Genomic DNA, 18383 nt, shown 5'->3' with positions numbered 1-18383 from the left:
TACATGGGGTCTTATTATCTCATGATTTAAAAACTATCTACTCATTAGTCATTTCCAAATTTAAATGTTCCCCAAACTCAAGGCTCATACATTCAGCTGTGCACTCAACATATCCCCTGGGACATCTAGCAGGCATTTTAATTACAAGTCCAAAACCGAGCTTCTAGTCTCTTTGCCCCCATCACCCTCGCCACCAAATCTGTTCTCCCCAAACTTTCTACTTCTAGATTCTCAGCCCCCAAATCTTCGAGTATCCCTTGACTCCTCCTTTCGCTTCACATCCTATATCTAATCTGTCAGGAAATCCTATTGGTTCTACAAAAACTATATCTGGAAACCAATGATTTCTCCTTCTTGGCCACCACCCTGTTTTGAACTACCACTATCTTCCAAAAAAAAATTTATGTCTGTTAATGTTTGTTGTATGTATCTGGGTGCTCCTATATTTGGGGCATATATGTTGATGATAGTAATATCCTCTTCTTGAATGGATCCTTTAACCATTAAATAGTGTCCTTCTTTGTCTTTCTTTATGGCCTTCGTTTTAAAGTCTATTTTGTCTGATATGAGTATTGCAACTCCTGCTTTCCTGTCATGTCCGTTGGCATGAAATATTTTTTCCCACTCCCTCACATTCAGTCTATATGTGTCCTTTGTCCTAAGGTGAGTTTCTCGTAGGCAGCAGATTGAAGATTTTTGCTTTTTTATCCAATCAACCACTCTGTGTCTTTTGATTGGAGCATTCAGTCCATTGACATTTAAGGTGAATTGACAGATGATTATTTATTGCCATTTTAAAACTCGTTTTCCAGTTGATTCTGATTCTCCATTCTTCATTTCTTTTTTTGGTTGGATGGTCTCCAATTATTTTCTGCTTGAGTATTTTTCTTCTCATTTTTTGTGAATGCAATGTTTGGTTTTGATTTGTGCTTGCCCTGTTTTTTAAGTATGTTAATTCCTTTCTATTGTTGTGTGTTTTAGCCTGATAGTCCTGTAGGTTCAAACACTTAATTAACATAATAAATTTAAAAAAAAGAAAATTAAAAAAAGAATCTATTTATTTCCTTACTTCCCTTGCCCACATTTTATGATTTTTATGTCTCTCTTTTTTTAAAATTTTATTTTGTTTTAAACATCTTCATGGTTAGATCTGTTTGCTGGCTTATTTGAGTGGCTACTCTCTGATTATGGTTTCTCCATCCTAGTTCTTCCTCTTTTTTTTTTTTTTAACAGACAAAGAGAGAAATAGAATACAATCATAGTAGGAGACTTTAACACCCCACTCACATCAATGGACAGATCCTCTAGACAGAAAACCAACAAAGCAACAGAGATCCTAAAGGAAACAATAAAAAAGTTAGACTTAATTGACATCTTCAGGACACTACATCCAAAAAATCAGAACACACATTCTTCTCAAGTATGCGTGGAACAGTCTCAAGAGTTGATCACATATTGGGGCACAAAGCTAACCTCAACAAATTTAGGAGCATAGAAATTATTTCAAGTATCTTCTCTGACTACAATGGTATGAAACTAGAAATTAACCACAGGAAAAGAAATGAGAAAAAACTACTACATGGAGACTAAACAACATGCTACTAAAAAAACCAATGGGTCAACGAGGAAATCAAAAAGGAAATTAAAAAATACCTCAAGACAAATGATAATGAAGGCACAACCTCGCAAAATCTATGGGACGCCACAAAAGCAGTGCTCAGAGGGAAATACAGGCCTTCCTCAAAAAAGAAGAAAAATCTCAAATTGACAACTTAACCCACCACCTAAATGAATTAGAAAAAGACCAAAAAAACCCCTAAAGTCAGTAGAAGGAAGGAAATCATAAGGATCAAAGAGGAAATCAATAAAATAGAGATTCAAAAAACAATAGGAAAAAATCAGTAAAACCAAGAGCTGGTTCTTTGAAAAGGTAAACAAAATTGACATACCTCTCACTAGACTCACTAAGAAGAGGAAAGCAAGAACCCAAATAAACAAAATTAGAAATGAAAAAGGAGAAATCACAATGGATACTGTAGAAATAAAAAAAAACCATAAGAGAATACTATGAACAATTATACACCAACAAATTTGACAATCTGGAAGAAATGGACAACTTTCTAGAATCTTACAGCCTGCCAAAAGTGAATCAAGAAGAAATAGACCAGCTGAACAGACTGATCACTAGAAATGAAATTAAATACATCATATAAAAACACTCCCTACAGATAAAAGCCTGGGACCAGATGGATTCACAGGTGAATTATACCAAACATACGAAGAGGATCTGGTGCCCATCCTCCTTAAACTTTTTCAAAAGGTTGAAGAAAAAGGAACACTCCCAAAGACATTCTATGACACCACCATCACCCTAATTCCAAAACCAGACAAAGACACCACCAAAAAAGAAAACTATCAGCCAATATCTTTGATGAATACAGACGCAAAAATTCTCAACAAAATTCTAGCCAACTGTATCCAACAACATATCAAAAAGATCGTACACCACGACCAGGTGGCATTCATCCCAGGTTCATAAGGATGGTTCGACATATGCAAATCAATCAACGTCATATACCACATTAACAAAAAAAAAGTCAAAAACCACATGATCATCTCAATAAATGCAGAAAAAGCATTTGACAAAGTCCAACATCCATTTACGATAAAAACTCTAACCAAAGTGGGTATAGACAGAACATTCCTTAACATAATCCAAACCATTTATGAGAAACCCACAGCAAATACAATACTCAATGGAGAAAAATGGAAAGCCTTCTCACTAAAATCTGGAACAAGACAGGGATGCCCACTCTCACCACTGCTATTCAACATAGTTTTGGAAGTCCTAGCCACAGCACTTAGACAAATAAAATAAATAAAAGGCATCCAAATAGGAAGAGAAGAGATAAAACTATCACCATATGCAGATGACATGATACTATACATAGAAAACCCTAAGGACTCAACCCAAAAACTACTTAACTGATTAACAAATTCAGCAAAGTAGCAGGATATAAGATTAACATTCAGAAACCAGTCGCATTTCTGTATACTAACAATGAAATATTAGAAAAGGAATACAAAAATACAATACATTTTAAAATTGCACCCCAAAAAATTCAAATACCTGGGAATACACCTGACCAAGGAGGTAAAGGACTTATATGTTGAGAACTATAAAACATTCATCAGGGAAATTAAAGAAGACGTGAAGAAATGGAAAGATATTCCATGTTCCTGGATTGGAAAAATTAATATTGTAAAAATGGCCATACTACCAAAGCAATCTACAGATTTGATGCAATCCCTATCAAATTACCCATGACATTTTTCACAGAACTAGAACAAACAATCCAAACATTTATATGGAACCACAAAAGACCCAGAATCGCCCAAGCAATCCTGAGAAACAAAAACCAAGCAGGAGGCATAACTCTTCCAGACGTCAAGCAATATTACAAAGCACAGTCATTGAAACAGTGTGGTACTGGTACCAAAACAGACATACAGACCAATGGAACAGAATAGAGAACCCAGAAATAAATCCTGACACCTATGGTCAATTAATCTTCAACAAATGAGGCAAGAACATAAAATGGGAAAAAGAAAGTCTATTTAGCAAGAATTGCTGGGAAAACTGGACAGCTGCATGCAAAGCAATGAAACTAGAACATACCCTCACACCATGCACAAAAATAAACTCAAAATGGCTGAAATACTTAAATATAAGACACCATCACAATTCTGGAAGAGAACATAGGCAAAACTTTCTCTGACATCAACCTCATGAATATTTTCTCAGGTCAGTTTCCCACAGCAACAAAAATAAGAGCAAAAATAAATCAATGGGACCTAATCAAACTGAAAAGCTTTTGTACAACAAAGGAAACCAGAAAGAAAACAAAAAGACAACTTACAGAATGGGAGAAAATAGTTTCAAATGATGCAACTGACAAGGGCTTAATCTCTAGAATATATAAGCAACTTATACAACTCAACAGCAAAAAAACCAATCAATCAATGGAAAAATGGGCAAAAGACCTGAATAGACATTTCTCCAAAGAAGATATACAGATGGCCAACAAACACATGAAAAAATGCTCAACATCGCTGATTATAAGAGAAATGCAAATCAAAACTACCATGAGATACCACCTCACACCAGTCAGAATGGCCATCATTAATAAATCCACAAATAACAAGTGCTGGAGGGGCTGTGGAGAAAAGGGAACCCTCCTGCACTGCTGGTGGGAATGTAAACTGGTACAGCCACTATGGAGAACAGTTTGGAGATACCTTAGAAATCTATACATAGAACTTCCATATGACCCTGCAATCCCACTCTTGGGCATCTATCTGGACAAAACTCTACTTAAAAGAGACACATGCACCTGCATGTTCATTGCAGCACTATTCACAATAGCCAGGACATGGAAACAACCCAAATGTCCATCGACAGATGATTGGATTCGGAAGAAGTGGTATATATACACAATGGAATACTACTCAGCCATAAAAAAGAACAAAGTAATGCCATTTACAGAAACATGGATGGAACTAGAGACTCTCATACTGAGTGAAGTAAGTCAGAAAGAGAAAGACAAATACCATATGATATCACTTATAACTGGAATCTAATATACAGCACAAATGAACATCTCCTCAGAAAAGAAAATCATGGACTTGGAGAATAGACTTGTGGCTGCCTGGGGGGAAAGGGAGGGAGTGGGAGGGATTGGGAGCTTGGGGTTAACGAATGCAAACTATTGCTCTTGGAATAGATTTGCAATGAGATCTTGCTGTGTAGCACTGAGAACTATGTCTAGATACTTACATTGCAACACAACAACGGGAGGAAAAATTACGTATACATGTATGTGTAACTTGGTCCCCATGCTGTACAGCGGAAAAAAATAAATAAAATTAAAAAAAGAGGGCTGGAGTTCCCGTTGTGGCGCAGTGGTTAATGAATCCGACTAGGAACCATGAGGTTGCGGGTTCGATCCCTGCCCTTGCTTAGTGGGTTAACGATTCGGTGTTGCCGTGAGCTGTGGTGTAGGTTGCAGACGTGGCTCGGATCCCACGTTGCTGTGGCTCTGGCGTAGGCTGGTGGCTACAGCTCCGATTTGACCCCTGGCCTGGGAACCTCCATATGCCGCGGGTGCAGCCCAAGAAATAGCAACAACAACAACAACAACAACAAAAAAAAAAAAAAAAAAAAAAAAAAGAGGGCTAATTCTAGATAGGAAATGTGAAAAGAGAAAAAGGATATTAAATCTCATTTTTAGTTAAAAATTTTTTTTTAATTTATTGGTGTATAGTTGACTTACAATGTTGTGTTAGTTTTAGGTGTATAGCAAAGTGAATCAAATATACATATACATATATCCATTCTTTCTCATATTCTTTTCCTATTTGGATGTAGAGAATATTGAGTAGATTTCTCTCTGCTCTACAGTAGGTACTTGTTATTTTCTATTTTATATATAGTAGTGAATCACCATCATCTTTTTTTTTTTTTTTGAGAGGTAAGTTTTATTTGGGGTGAAATTAGAACTGAAGCCAGGAAACAGCATCTCCGGTAGCCCTGAGAAACCACTCCCCACCACCATCATCTTTTGACGGGATCAGTGCAACTCCCTCCTGACTTGTTCCTAGCTTCTATCCTTTCTCCCCTATAATCTATTTTCAACGCAACAGCCAAATGGCTTCAAATCAAATCATGCCACTCCTCTGCTTAAAACATAAGCTCTCTCACTCAGAATGAAAGCCGAAGTCCTAATGATAAAAGTTCATGAGGCCCTAGTTGTCTGGCCTTAGTAACCTCTTGGATTTCCTCTGACCCTTCCCTTCACTTAACTCTCTTTTGGCCACAAGGGCCTTCTTGTTCCTCAAACATGCCAGGGACTCTCCCTCTTATTGCCTTTGCTATAGTTGTTACCATTGCCTATGTGCTCTTCTCACAAATCCCTGAGCCAGGTAACTCCACAACCTTCCTTGCTTGAATTTTTCTTTTCAATAAGGGCTTTCTATTTAAATATGCAACTTATACACCCTCTCCTCACACCCATTACCACCTGGTATTTGTCACCGTCACCACCAAAGCACTTATTTATTATGTTTATTACTTATTATTCATCACTTCTTCCATCTAAGAGAATGTATGCTTCATGGGGAGGAACTTTTGTCTTTTGTGTTCAGAAACATATCCCAAGCACTTAGAACAGACCTGGCACATAGCAGGAGCTCAATAAATATTTGTGGAAGAATGATCTGGAACTCATAGGTTCTAAACTCTTAGTTCAGTGCTTTTCTCATGATGTCAGGATGCCATCTTAGCATCACGAGAAGGTGAATATTAATCAAATTAGATCTTGGTGGACCAGTGCCATTAGCACTGCAAATGGAACTAATTTAAACTTGGAGGGAATTAAACAGAATTGAGGAAGAAAGGAAAGGATTAAATGAAAATGAGGGAAGAAGGCAGAGACTAACAATTCTTTAAAATTAATGTCCATGGCTGACTTTCTGTATTTGGACATTTATTTTCAATTATTTTGGGGGTCCATGTTGTCTAACACTTTCCCAATCTTTTTCTTTCCTTTGTTCCTTCCTGACTTGCAGTGAACAAACACCATTTGCCAGGTCAACTATGTTTTGGATTCTGGGGTTCCAAGATCCCTGCTCTTGAGGAAATCGGTATCTAATAGGAGAACCAGATAGATAGTTATGAGATGACGTGATAAATAAATATGAGTATAGAAGATATGCCAATGAAACAGAGAGAAAGTTGCAGTTAACACAAAGTATTCTAGGTGGAAGAGAAAGAGTCTGGAAAGTCTTTTGAGAAAATGATAAGACTTGAGCTGTCCTTTGAGGTAAATAAGATTTTGTCATGTGACAGAATGACTGCACGAGGGTGTCTTTGGGAAATAATGAATGAGCAGTTGCATGTGGCTGGACTATAGGTTGTGGTGAGGTCAGACCAGTTATATAGGTTGAGGCTCATGTTTTAGAAGGTCTAGTTTGTCATGGAGCAAATCATCACTAATTATTACACATGGAAGTGACAAGGCCCAATTTGTGTTTTAAAAAAAGGAAAACTGGAGTTCCCGTCGTGGCACAGTGGTTAACGAATCCGACTAGGAACCATGAGGTTGCGGGTTCAGTCCCTGGCCTTGCTCAGTGGGTTAACGATCCGGCGTTGCCGTGAGCTGTGGTGTAGGTTGCAGACACGGCTCGGATCCCGAGTTGCTGTGGCTCTGGTGTAGGCCGGTAGCTACAGCTCCGATTCAACCCCTAGCCTGGGAACCTCCATATGCTGCGGGAGCGGCCCAAGAAATAGCAACAACAACAACAACAACAAAAAAAAGACAAAAGACAAAAAAAAAAAAAAAAAGTTAAAAAAAGGAAAACTGAACAGCAAGGTTCTACTGTATAGTACAGGGAATATATTCAATATCCTGTGATCTATATATATATACGCACACACATATGTATAACCGAATCACTTGCTATACAGCAGAAATTAACACAACATTGTAAATAAACTGTATTTCAATGAATTTTTTTTTTTTTAAAGTTACTCTAGGCCTAAGAATATACTCTAGGCCTTTGACAAGACCCTGAGGGCTCAGCAATGGAAATATGGCCCTGAGAATGCAGATGAGGGAATTCAAGAGTCCTAAAGTAGAATTGACAGGCTTTGTGATGGACTAAATATACTGGTAAAGGAGACATTGTGGCCAACGCCACTCCATGGGTTCTGGATTGGGTGAATGAGATGACGATTAGCCTGTGAATTGAGAGTGAAAGCACATTCAAACAGATCCATTTGGGGCAGAGGAGATAATAAGATTTGTTTCAAATGTAGGGTTGAGATAGGTTATTGTCCTGGTAGACATGATCAGTAGGCAGCTGGGAAAAAAATCTAAAATTCTAAATGTAGGAGTTCCCGTCGTGGCGCAGTGGTTAACGAATCCGACTAGGAACCATGAGGTTGTGGGTTCGGACCCTGGCCTTGCTCAGTGGGTTAACGATCCGGCCGGCGTTGCCTTGAGCTGTGGTGTAGGTTGCAGATGCGGCTTGGATCCCTCGCTGCTGTGGTTCTGGCGTAGGCTGGCGGTTACAGCTCCGATTAGACCCATAGCCTGGGAACCTCCATATGCCGCTGGAGCGGCCCAAGAAATAGCAAAAAAAAAAAGACAAAAAAAAAAAAAAATCTAAATATAGACGAAATAAGGAATATAGAAGTAGAAGGTAGACTCCTGGGTAATAGTGGCTTGTGATGGGTGTGGAATGAGGAAACCAGGAACAGAGCCCTGGGACACCATCAATTAGGTGGTTGGTGGAAGTTATAAATCCAATAGAAACTCAACAAAATTCTGAGAACAAAGAATTTTCTCTCTTTCTCTTCCTTTCTCTCTCATTTATTTTTAAAATGATATGCTCTCTTGTACTATAAAGGATTTTGTGAGTTTGATAGAGTTGTATTCTAGAGTCTAAGAAAAGAGAGTGATCAGTTATATCTTACTGCAAAGAGGTCTAGTACTGGTAATGACTGACAAGAAACATTCTACTATATGAGGACGTGTGAACGCTGCTGAAGGCAGCATAACTTGACATGACTTTTGGCAAAACTATTTTGGCAATATGTATTAAAAGCCTCTTCATCAGGCCATTAATCCCTAAGTCTTATCCCATCTATTTCTTTTCTCCTTTTGAATATTTCTACTTTTCTCCTTCACTCATACCGGTTTTTTGTTTGTTTGTTTGTTTGTTTTTTAATTTCAACAGCCTTTCAACTGCTCTTCTGCCCTCAGGCCACTTCTCTTCCATCCATTCCCCACTGGAACCAAAGGGATCTGCCTAAAATACAGAGGCCAGTCACATCCTCTGTCCTGTGCCTAAAACCTTTTAATGACAGAGCTACTCCACTTGACCTATGAGACTCTTAATGCCTGTCGTTCCAGCATCTTTGTACTCTCAGCAGACACACTTTTTCCAGTTCCTAAAATGCCCCATACTGTCCTTAACCTCCTGACCCTTATACATTTTCTCTCTTTGTCTATAACATTCTCTTCTCTCCTCATCTCCACTCACTTGGCTAATCCTTCTCTTTTTTGGGGGGCTGTGCTCGCACATCTGAAGGTTCCCAGGCTAGGGGTCTAATCGGAGCTACAGATGACAGCCTACACCGCAGCCACAGCAACGTGGATCCAGGCAGCATCTGGGACCTACACCATAGCTCACGGCAATGCCGGATCCTTAACCCACTGAGAGAGGCCAGGGATCGAACCCACGACCTCATGGTTCCTAGTCAGATTCGTTTCCGTTGCGCCACAATGGGAACTCCCTGGTTAATTCCTTCTTTCCCTCAGTTTTTGATCTAAACATTTCCCCTTCGCGAAGCCTTCTCTGGCCCCTTAGACGTAGGCTACTTGCTATCGCTGTGTGCTTTTATAGTTACCTGTGTGTCCTTCATTATGGTATTTACCATACTTAATTGTTTGGGCTTGTTGAATTCTTTATTTCTGTGTCTTCCTTGCCTCCCCACCTCCATGTCAAGGTCTACAGGTCACATGGAAAAAATTTTCTGGTTTTGAATCTGTTTCCTCAGCAAACTTAATGGCTGCTACATAGGCACATACAGAGTAGATTAGAGATAATAAATATATTTCTTTACCAAATATTAATATACTTTGACCCACTAATCCTATTTTGGGGATTTGTCCTGAGGGAATAGTCCACAAGACAGTGTTTTTTTTTTTTAAAAAATATTTATTATAGTTGATTTACAATGTTCTGTCAAGACAGTGTGGCTAGAAAGGGAAAAGAATGTAATAGAAACATGGTGTTAGAGAGTGTTAGGTTTGAATCCTGACCCTACCATTCATGGCATGTTATTTTCTGAGGTTCAGTTTTCTTCCCTGTAAAATAGGAATAAGTGATTTCTGACAGGAAAAGGAAAAGAGGAATTAGGCACAGATGATTTTCAAAAGGAAAGTTTCAAAAAAGAGATAAAGGAAGAATGAATATCATTTTAAAGAATAGTTCAGGAGTGAGAGGGAGATGAGGAAATAGAATATAAACAATTAGTTTGAGAAAACTAGAATAGAAGAGGGGGAGAGGGAGCAGGTACTTGAAGGCGCTCTTGATGAGAAATTTGGACATTTTCATAGCAGAGGGGAGCCAGAGCAGAGAAAGAAAATGAAGCTAATTATTAGGAGACTCATCAGAGTCCAAGGAGACTGTAGAGGTGGGACCATATGCCTGAGGAGAGGAATTAGGTTACTCAAGGAGGAACATATTTTCCTGAGGGTCAGCAAGAAAGGCAGGTTAAATCCACTGAGATATTTTGAGGCAGTGACAGGAGAACTTGAAAGCGTTTTCAAAGGATTATCTTGCTTTTTTCAGGACATCTCATGAGAATCAAAGAAACCAAGATGGAATTAGAAATTTGGCAAAATCAATAAGACCTTCCTGTAGAAAACATGGAAAGAGTCCACTAAGGATGAATACATTTATCATGCAGGGTTGAAAGACCCAGCTGAGATCAGAATAGAAAGGGCAACATTCATAGTTTGAAATGGTGACAGCTGGTTTCATTCAGCTCCACCAGCAGATCAGAATGCAGAAGCTGTGTGGTTGATTTGATCTAGGGTGGATATAGGTGAGGTGGGCAGGGTGTGGGGAGGGCCATTATTATGACCGCCAGAATTGCCTAGGTTGAGGATAGGAGTGGGGGTGATGAGTGAGTTGGGGTATACCAAAGCAAGGTCCCAGTGTCATTAACGAACCATGAAACATGTCCTCATTATTCATGTTTGATTTCATCTCTGAGGAGGGAGGGGGGCTGGAAGGGATATCCTTGAACAGAGGCTCTAAATAGCAGTGGGGGAGCAGGAGAATGCCCAGGTGACCATGCAGGAAACAGAGGTCAAAGACACAGACGTGTTGGTATATACTTATGGTTATATAGTCAATGAGTGAGTCTCTACAGTGTAGTTACATTCGAGGCTCATTCATAGCTTCTTTCTTCCATTCATTAAACAACTGAGATCCAGGCTTCTGATATCTGGGCTTAGCCATGAAGAAGCCAAGCTAGGCATGGAGGGGGGGACATTTATTTAATTAACAGGTATTGATCGAAGGCACCAGGTTCTAGGCATTGCCTATTGGCTGAAGATTCAAGGAGGAAAAAGGTATGGATCCTGCCTTTAAAAAAGCTCTTGGTTGAATCCCAGCCGTGTCTATATGCAGCAGAGTCTCAGCATTACAAATATTATGAGAGGAAACTGGAACTTCTTACCAGTAAATCTCTTTACTATGAAAAAAATTGGAGTTGGAGATTGAGATGGGGTCAGGAGAGGGCTGGTGAAGAAGGTCTGACTGTGTAAATTTTGGAATTAAAGAAGCCTTTTCTTTTCTTTTTTTTCAGGGCTGCACTTGTGGCATATGGAAGTTCCCAGGATAGGGGTCGAATTGGAGCTGCAGCTGCTGGCCTACACCACAGCCACAGCCACGTGGGATCCAAGCTGCATCTGCGACCTATACCTCAGCTCATGGCAATCTCAGATCCTTAACTCACTGAGTGAGGCCAGGGACCAAACCCACATCCTCATGGATACTAGTCAGGTTCTTAACCCACTGAGCCATGACAGGAAGTCCATTTTATTAAAAAAGAATTTTATTATTTACAGGTAATACAGTATGAAACTCGGACCTATCACGAACTTCCCAGCATAGGCTCTGGTTAATGTTTTTTTTTTTTCTTTTTTTGGCTGTGCCCACGGCATATGGAGGTTCCCAGGCCAGGGTTGAACTTGAGCCACAGCAGTGATTTGAACCACTGTAGTGACAATGCCAGATTCTTAACCTGCTGTGCCACAAGAGAACTGCGGCTCTGGTTAATTTGATTGATATGAGAATGAAGTTAACTGGATCTACCAGCACTTGGTAAAAACACTGCTCATAAGCACAGGTAGAATGTTATGGATGGAAGTACCCAAAGGAGTAGGGTTTGTCAGGGATTCTGTATGCACAGGATATGTCCTGTTAATAGTTTTGTCCTGCTCCCTCTATTGGCTTTCTCAGGACACCATTAATGTCTTGAATTCACCTTTTCTTTCTCAATAAGATAAAAATTCAGCAGTTAGAGCTATTTATCAAATTTATCTGGGCATCCTGTAATTTTATTTGCTAAGTTTGGTGGTCCTCCTAAAGTCAGTCAACTCTTACAAACTTCCACACTTCAGGCTGCTTTATAGTGTCTGTGCCAAGGCAAGTGGGCATCCAGCCCAGTGGGACACTTCTAGTCCCAGGGATTCCCCAACACTGAACAGTCTGTCTTCTTAAAATGTTTACCTGCTGCTTCTCACATCACTCTTTGAGACCCTAGAGAAAAACCTGAATCCTTTTTCCTCAAAGAAGTTTGAGTACTGAATTCACTTTGTTGGAGACCACCTCATGTTATAGACTTTTAACGAACTTTCTATGGGCTAAAACCAGTGGTGTGCTGGTAAAATGGACCAAAAACACAACCCCCAAACTCTAATTTGTGGCATCTACTGATTTCTGTGGTGAAAATACCCACACATGATTCCATGACCAATTTCAAACCACCAAAGTGAAGGCACTGAACACACTTTCCAGTCTTGAGATCTCTATGCACTAGCTCCAGCACACCAATCCCTAAGCTTTCTCTTTATTAACATATTTTGCTGCTTAATTATAATTCACTCTACTTGGATATAGGATGTTTGGTGTTGGTATTCAAAGGAAAAGAATTCTACAAACTTTCTGCAGTAAATTTGATAAGAGGAGACCCCGTAGTGGCTCAGTGGTTAACGAATCCGACTAGGGACCATGGGATTGCGGGTTTGATCCCTGGCCTTGCTCAGTGGGTTAAGGATCTGGTGTTGCCGTGAACTGTGGTGTAGGTCGCAGATGTGGCTCGGATCCTGCGTTGCTGTGGCTCTAGAGTAGGCTGGAGGCTACAGCTCCGATTCGACACCTAGCCTGGGAACCTACATATGCTAGAAAAAGACACAAAAAAATACAAAAAAAAAAAAAGTAGATTTGATAAGAAGAGGTGACAAATGGCTGTGGAGAATGAAGGAGGCAGTGATAACCTGATCATGCCCAGGTTACTGGGTATTGCTACTAATCAAGACAGAAAAGGTAGGTGTTCCCACTGTGTTGAGTGGGTTAAGAATCTGACTGTAGTGACTCAGGTTGCTGCAGAGACAAAGGTTTGATTCATGGCCTGGCACAGTAGGTTAAGGATCTGGTGTTTCTGAAGCTGTGGCTTAGATTAGATCCCTGACCTGGGAACTTCCATATGCCATGGTTGTAGCCATTAAAACAAACAAACAAACAAGAATAGGAAGAATAGGTTCAGGGAGGAAAGGCAACTACTTGTCTATTCATGAGCAAATATTTATTGAACATTAATCTATGTCAGACACAGACAGTTTTTTCTGGGTACTGAGGACCAATGCAGGAGAGAACACAACAAATAAAAATCCATGTTCTTGGATTTCCCATCGTGGCGCAGTGGTTAACGAATCCGACTAGGAACCATGAGGTTGCGGGTTCGATCCCTGGCCTTGCTCAGTGGGTTAAGGATCCAGCGTTGCTGTGAGCTGTGGTGTAGGTCACAGATGAGGTTCAGATCCTGCATTGCTGTGGCTCTGGCATAGGCTGGCAGCTACAGCTCCCAATTAGACCCTTAGCCTGGGAACTTCCATATGCCGCGAGAGCGGCCCTAGAAAAGGAAAAAAAAAAAAAAAAATCCATGTTCTTGTGGAGATGACATTTTGTCTCACTAAAATTGACCCCTTGGGAGTTCCTGTCATGGCTCAGTGGAAACGAATCTGACTAGCATCCATGAGGATGCAGGTTCGATCCCTGGCCTTGTTCACTGGGTTAAGGATCCCGCATTGCCGTGAGCTGTGGTGTAGGTCGCAGATGAGGCTCGGATCCCATATTGCTGTGGCTGTGGTGTAGGCCGGCAGCTACAGCTCTGATTGACCCCTAGCCTGGGAACCTCCATATGCCATAGGTGCGGCCCTAAAAAGGCAAAAGATAAATTAAATAAATAAATAAATAAAAATAAAATTGGCCCCTTGAAGGAAACCTGTGGGAATATCTTTGGACCCTGAATCTTCTGCCAAGTAATTCCCTTTTGCTTTCCAGCTTCAAGCCACCAGCATATTTCATAAAGGTCTTTTTAGCACCTTGTACCATGCCATTAGAAGAAACCTCCATCCAAACTGATTTAATATGGTATAGTTGTCAGCTCTTGTAAGAAGCCTCCCCTGACATTCTTTACTGCCTCTCTCCTTCCAAATCCAGGTAGCTCTTGTTCCCATAGCAACCCTTGGAGTCACAAGACGTAATCTTTGCTATTCTGTGTGGTAGGTATCACTTTACTTCTCCACAACGTCATTTTCTCAGCCAGTTCCATCTTAAATAGATGGAGCAGAGCTGTCCATCAGCTTAGCCTTTATTTGAAGTAGCCAAGTCCAAAGTAAATACATTTTCAACTTAGAACATTCATTTAAGCTAGGAATTTAACTTTACATCAGTATTTTCCCTCCTGTTATATTGAAATAAAACCCTAAAACAAAAATAGAGCCCCCATGGACCTAATCAAACTTATAAGCCTTGCACAGCAAAGGAAACCATAAATAAAATGAAAAGACAACCTATGGAATGGGAGAACATTTTTGCAAACAGTACAACCAACAAGGGCTTAGTCTCCAAAATTACAAACAACCTCCACAACTCAACAACAAAAACGCAAACAACCCAATTGAAAAATGAGAAGTTCCAGTTGTGGCTCAGTGGGTTAAAAACACGACTAGCATCCATGAGGATGCAGGTTTGGTCCCTGGCCTTGCTCAGTGGGTTAAGGATCCGGCCTTGACGGGAGCCGCAGTGTAGGTCGCAGATGTGGCTCTGATCTGGTGTTGCTGTGTCTGTGGTATAAGTCAGCAGCTGTAGCTCTGCTGGGAACTTCCATATGCCATAGGTGCAGCCCTAAAAAGAAAAGAGAAAAAGAAAAACAAGCAGAAGACCTAAATAAACATTTCTCTAAGGAAAACATATGGATGGCCAGCAGGCACACAAAAAAATGCTAAACATCACTAATTATTAGAGAAATATAAATCAAAACTACAATGAGGCACCATCTCAAACCAGTCAGAATGGACAACAGTAATAAGTCTACAAATAACAAATGCTCAAGACAATGTGGAGAGAAGGGAACTCTCTTACACTGTTGGTGGGAGTGTAAATTGGTACAACCACTATGGAAAACAGTATAGAGGTTCCTCAGAAACCTAAATATAGAACTACCATATGATCCAGCAATCCCCCTCCTGGACATATATCTGGACAAAATTACAATTCAAAAAGATCCATGCACCTATATGGACTATTCACAATATTCACAATATTCCAAGCACTATTCACAATAGCCAAGACATGGAAACTACCTAAATGCCTGTCGACAGATGAATGGAGTAAGCCATAAAAAAGAATGAAATAATGGTATTTGCAGCAACATGGATGCAGCTAGAAATTATTATTCTAAGTAAGTCAGAAGGAGAAAGACAAATACCATATGATATCACTTACATGTAAAAACTAAAATATGGCACAAACAAACCTATCAGAAACAGACTCACAGACATGGAGAACAGATTTGCGGTTGCCAGAGGGGACGGGAGGAAGGGGTGGGATGGAATGGGAATTTGGGATTAACAAATGAAAACTATTACATTTAGAATGGATAGACAATAAGTTCCTACTGCATAGCACAGGGAACTATATACAGTCTCCTGGGATTGACCATGATGGAAAATAATATAAAAATTATACATACATGACTGAGTCACTTTGCTCTTCAGCAGAAATTGACACAACATTATAAATCGACTACACTTGAATGAGAAAAAATAGCCCCTAAAATCTGTCTTTCAGGAATTTTATTCTAATTAAACACACACACACGCACTTTATTTTTTCAAAATTTATTTAATCTGTTTTTTTATTTTTTTAGGGCCGCACCTACAGCATATGGAGGTTCCCAAGCTAGGGGTCTCATCGGAGCTGTAGCTGCCAGCCTACGCCATAGCCACAGCAATGCCAGATCCGAGCCGCGTCTGCAACCTACACCACAGCTTACAGCAACACCAGATCCTTAACTCACTGAGTGAGGCCAGGGATAGAACCCGCAACCTCATGGTTCCTAGTTGGATTCGCTAACCACTGAGCAACGACGATGACCATGGGAACTCCCCACACACACTTTAAAAAGCATTACAAAAGCAATGCTTTTGAACTTCCTAATAATGACTTTATTCACTGTTTCACATTGGCTTACATGCATGGAGGAGAAAGGATTATTAAATGATGGCCCCAAGGCCAAATATTTTCTTGGAAAAGAAATAACACAAATAAACACATCAATTGATGTGTTAATGAAATAAACACAACAAACGCATAAACCCATGATCAACTAGACGAGAGAAAGCCTCTGTTCTGGACTCTGGCGTCCATAGAAACCATCTCTAGACACCATTTCATCTTTATTCATGCTGGTAACATAAGATGCTATTCTCTAGACGTGTTGCATCTGCACATGCAAATCTACAGGATTCTAAAGAGTGTTTGAACAGGATTTTTTCTTGTAAGTAGTTTCAGCAGAACCTGTGAGTTTGCTTTGGTTTTCTGAAGATACCAGAATCAGAGCCTTATACAAATATCAGAACAGATATCACACCCATATTTCAACATTCCAGTAAGATTTTTTCTGGAAGGTATTCAGAACCACTCTCACATTTCTAACTTTGTTTCAGTTTGATGTGTGTGCCCTGGGTTATGATTCTTTGATCCCAGGTAAATGCTTTCTGTTTGAGGACTGCCTCCTGTGTTGATAGAGGTTGACGTTTGTGGCAAGTAGGGGCAGGGCCAGGTGGAAAGGTAGAAGTTGCCTGAAGTTGGGGTCTCTGAAACATACCATTATCACCTCAAACCTATTTCTCTCAAAGATGGGGGTGAGGCCAAGTAATACTCTCAAAGCACCAACTGCCCGGAGAAAGGGTGTTCTGCCCTCTCTGCAGAGCTACTCATGTACCCTAATGCATAACGTCCTTGGTACCTTCATGGTTGCTCGTGGCACACTCTGCGGACCAGTCTTGGGGGATCACAGGGGCAACCAGCTCAGCAAACTTCTTCAGAGGGCAGCTGGGGGTGCATCCTGGTAGCGTGAGGGGATGTGGTTCATGCCAAGTCTCATTCCGATAGTACATCTCTACAAAGTATTCCCTGGGGGAGGAAGTAGAGGAAAGAGCTCTGTTAGTTCTGTGTTGTTGAACTGCCATTGAATTTCCTTCCACCTGGTCTGTAAGTTGTCAGCTGAAGGACCAGTTGGAAGAATTTATGGGAACAAGCAGATAGTAGCCAACTTAGTTGTGGGAAGAGGGGGATTGAGGCACATGGGCCAGACTGGGAGGGCTGGTTTGTTAGATGAACAGGGATATAGAAGGCTAGGACTGGGCTGCTTCATTGAAGAAGGAGCTAAGAGGCAATATTTGGGGGTGATTTGGTGAACCTTTGAGAAAGAATTAGGGGGCAGGTGGATGGGTGGGTTTTCTTTCTTCTATTCTCTCCTTCTCATGCTTCTCATTTGCTCTTTTTTCTCTCTAGATATTTATTTCAGTCTTCCCCCTGAATGAATGTATCTACCCTCTCTCCTTAACCAGGCCAGAAACACAGAACTGAATAACATATAACATATGTGCTCAAAAATAGAGGAAGACTTTGTTTTTTTTTGTTTTGTTTTGTTTTGGCAGCATATGGAGGTTCCCAGGCTAGGGGTCAAATCAGAGCTGCAGCTACTAGCCTAATCCACAGCCCAGAGCAACACCAGATCCTTAACCCACTGAGCAAGGCCAGGGATTGAACCTGAATCCTCATGGATACTAGTGGGGTTCGCGGAGCCATGACAGGAACTCCAAGACTTATTAAAATAATAAGATTTGGTGGGTGTATATTCAAGTCCTTACATTTGCTTACGTTGAGGAGGACTCTCTCACTACTTTGTTTCAAAAAACAACATAACTGCTTAAGGAAAGACCCCTGGCCAGAACCAACCTTGTAAATCCAGTAGGAGATGCCTCTGGCAGTCATTTGCCAAAGAGGCAGGAGAGAAATTCAAGTGTAATTTAGTGATTCTTCTTAGGGTAGTAACCTCACAATTGCAACTTTGGGATGGTGTTATAAAGAAGGCTTAGGAGTTCCCGTTGTGGCTGAGTGGTTAACGAATTCGACTAGGAACCATGAGGTTGTGGTTTCAATCCCTGGCCTTG

The 18383-nt window shown here is 40.4% G+C and overlaps 1 protein-coding gene across 1 annotated transcript in view; it reads right to left on the bottom strand.

Moving 5' to 3' along the window:
• The window catches only part of ACPP (acid phosphatase, prostate), a 58942-nt gene that overhangs the window by 3594 nt on the left and 36965 nt on the right, over nucleotides 1-18383 (bottom strand). Inside the window, exon 10 of the mRNA XM_021069456.1 lies at nucleotides 17174-17340. Within this exon, the coding sequence (XP_020925115.1) occupies nucleotides 17174-17340 (167 nt within the window). The remainder of the gene's footprint in view (nucleotides 1-17173; nucleotides 17341-18383) is intronic.

The sequence above is a fragment of the Sus scrofa genome, chromosome 13 (genome assembly GCF_000003025.6).
Source record: "Sus scrofa isolate TJ Tabasco breed Duroc chromosome 13, Sscrofa11.1, whole genome shotgun sequence".
NCBI lineage: Eukaryota > Metazoa > Chordata > Mammalia > Artiodactyla > Suidae > Sus > Sus scrofa.
Note: the sequence above shows the minus strand (reverse complement) of the source record. Positions and strands in the feature narration are given on the sequence as shown.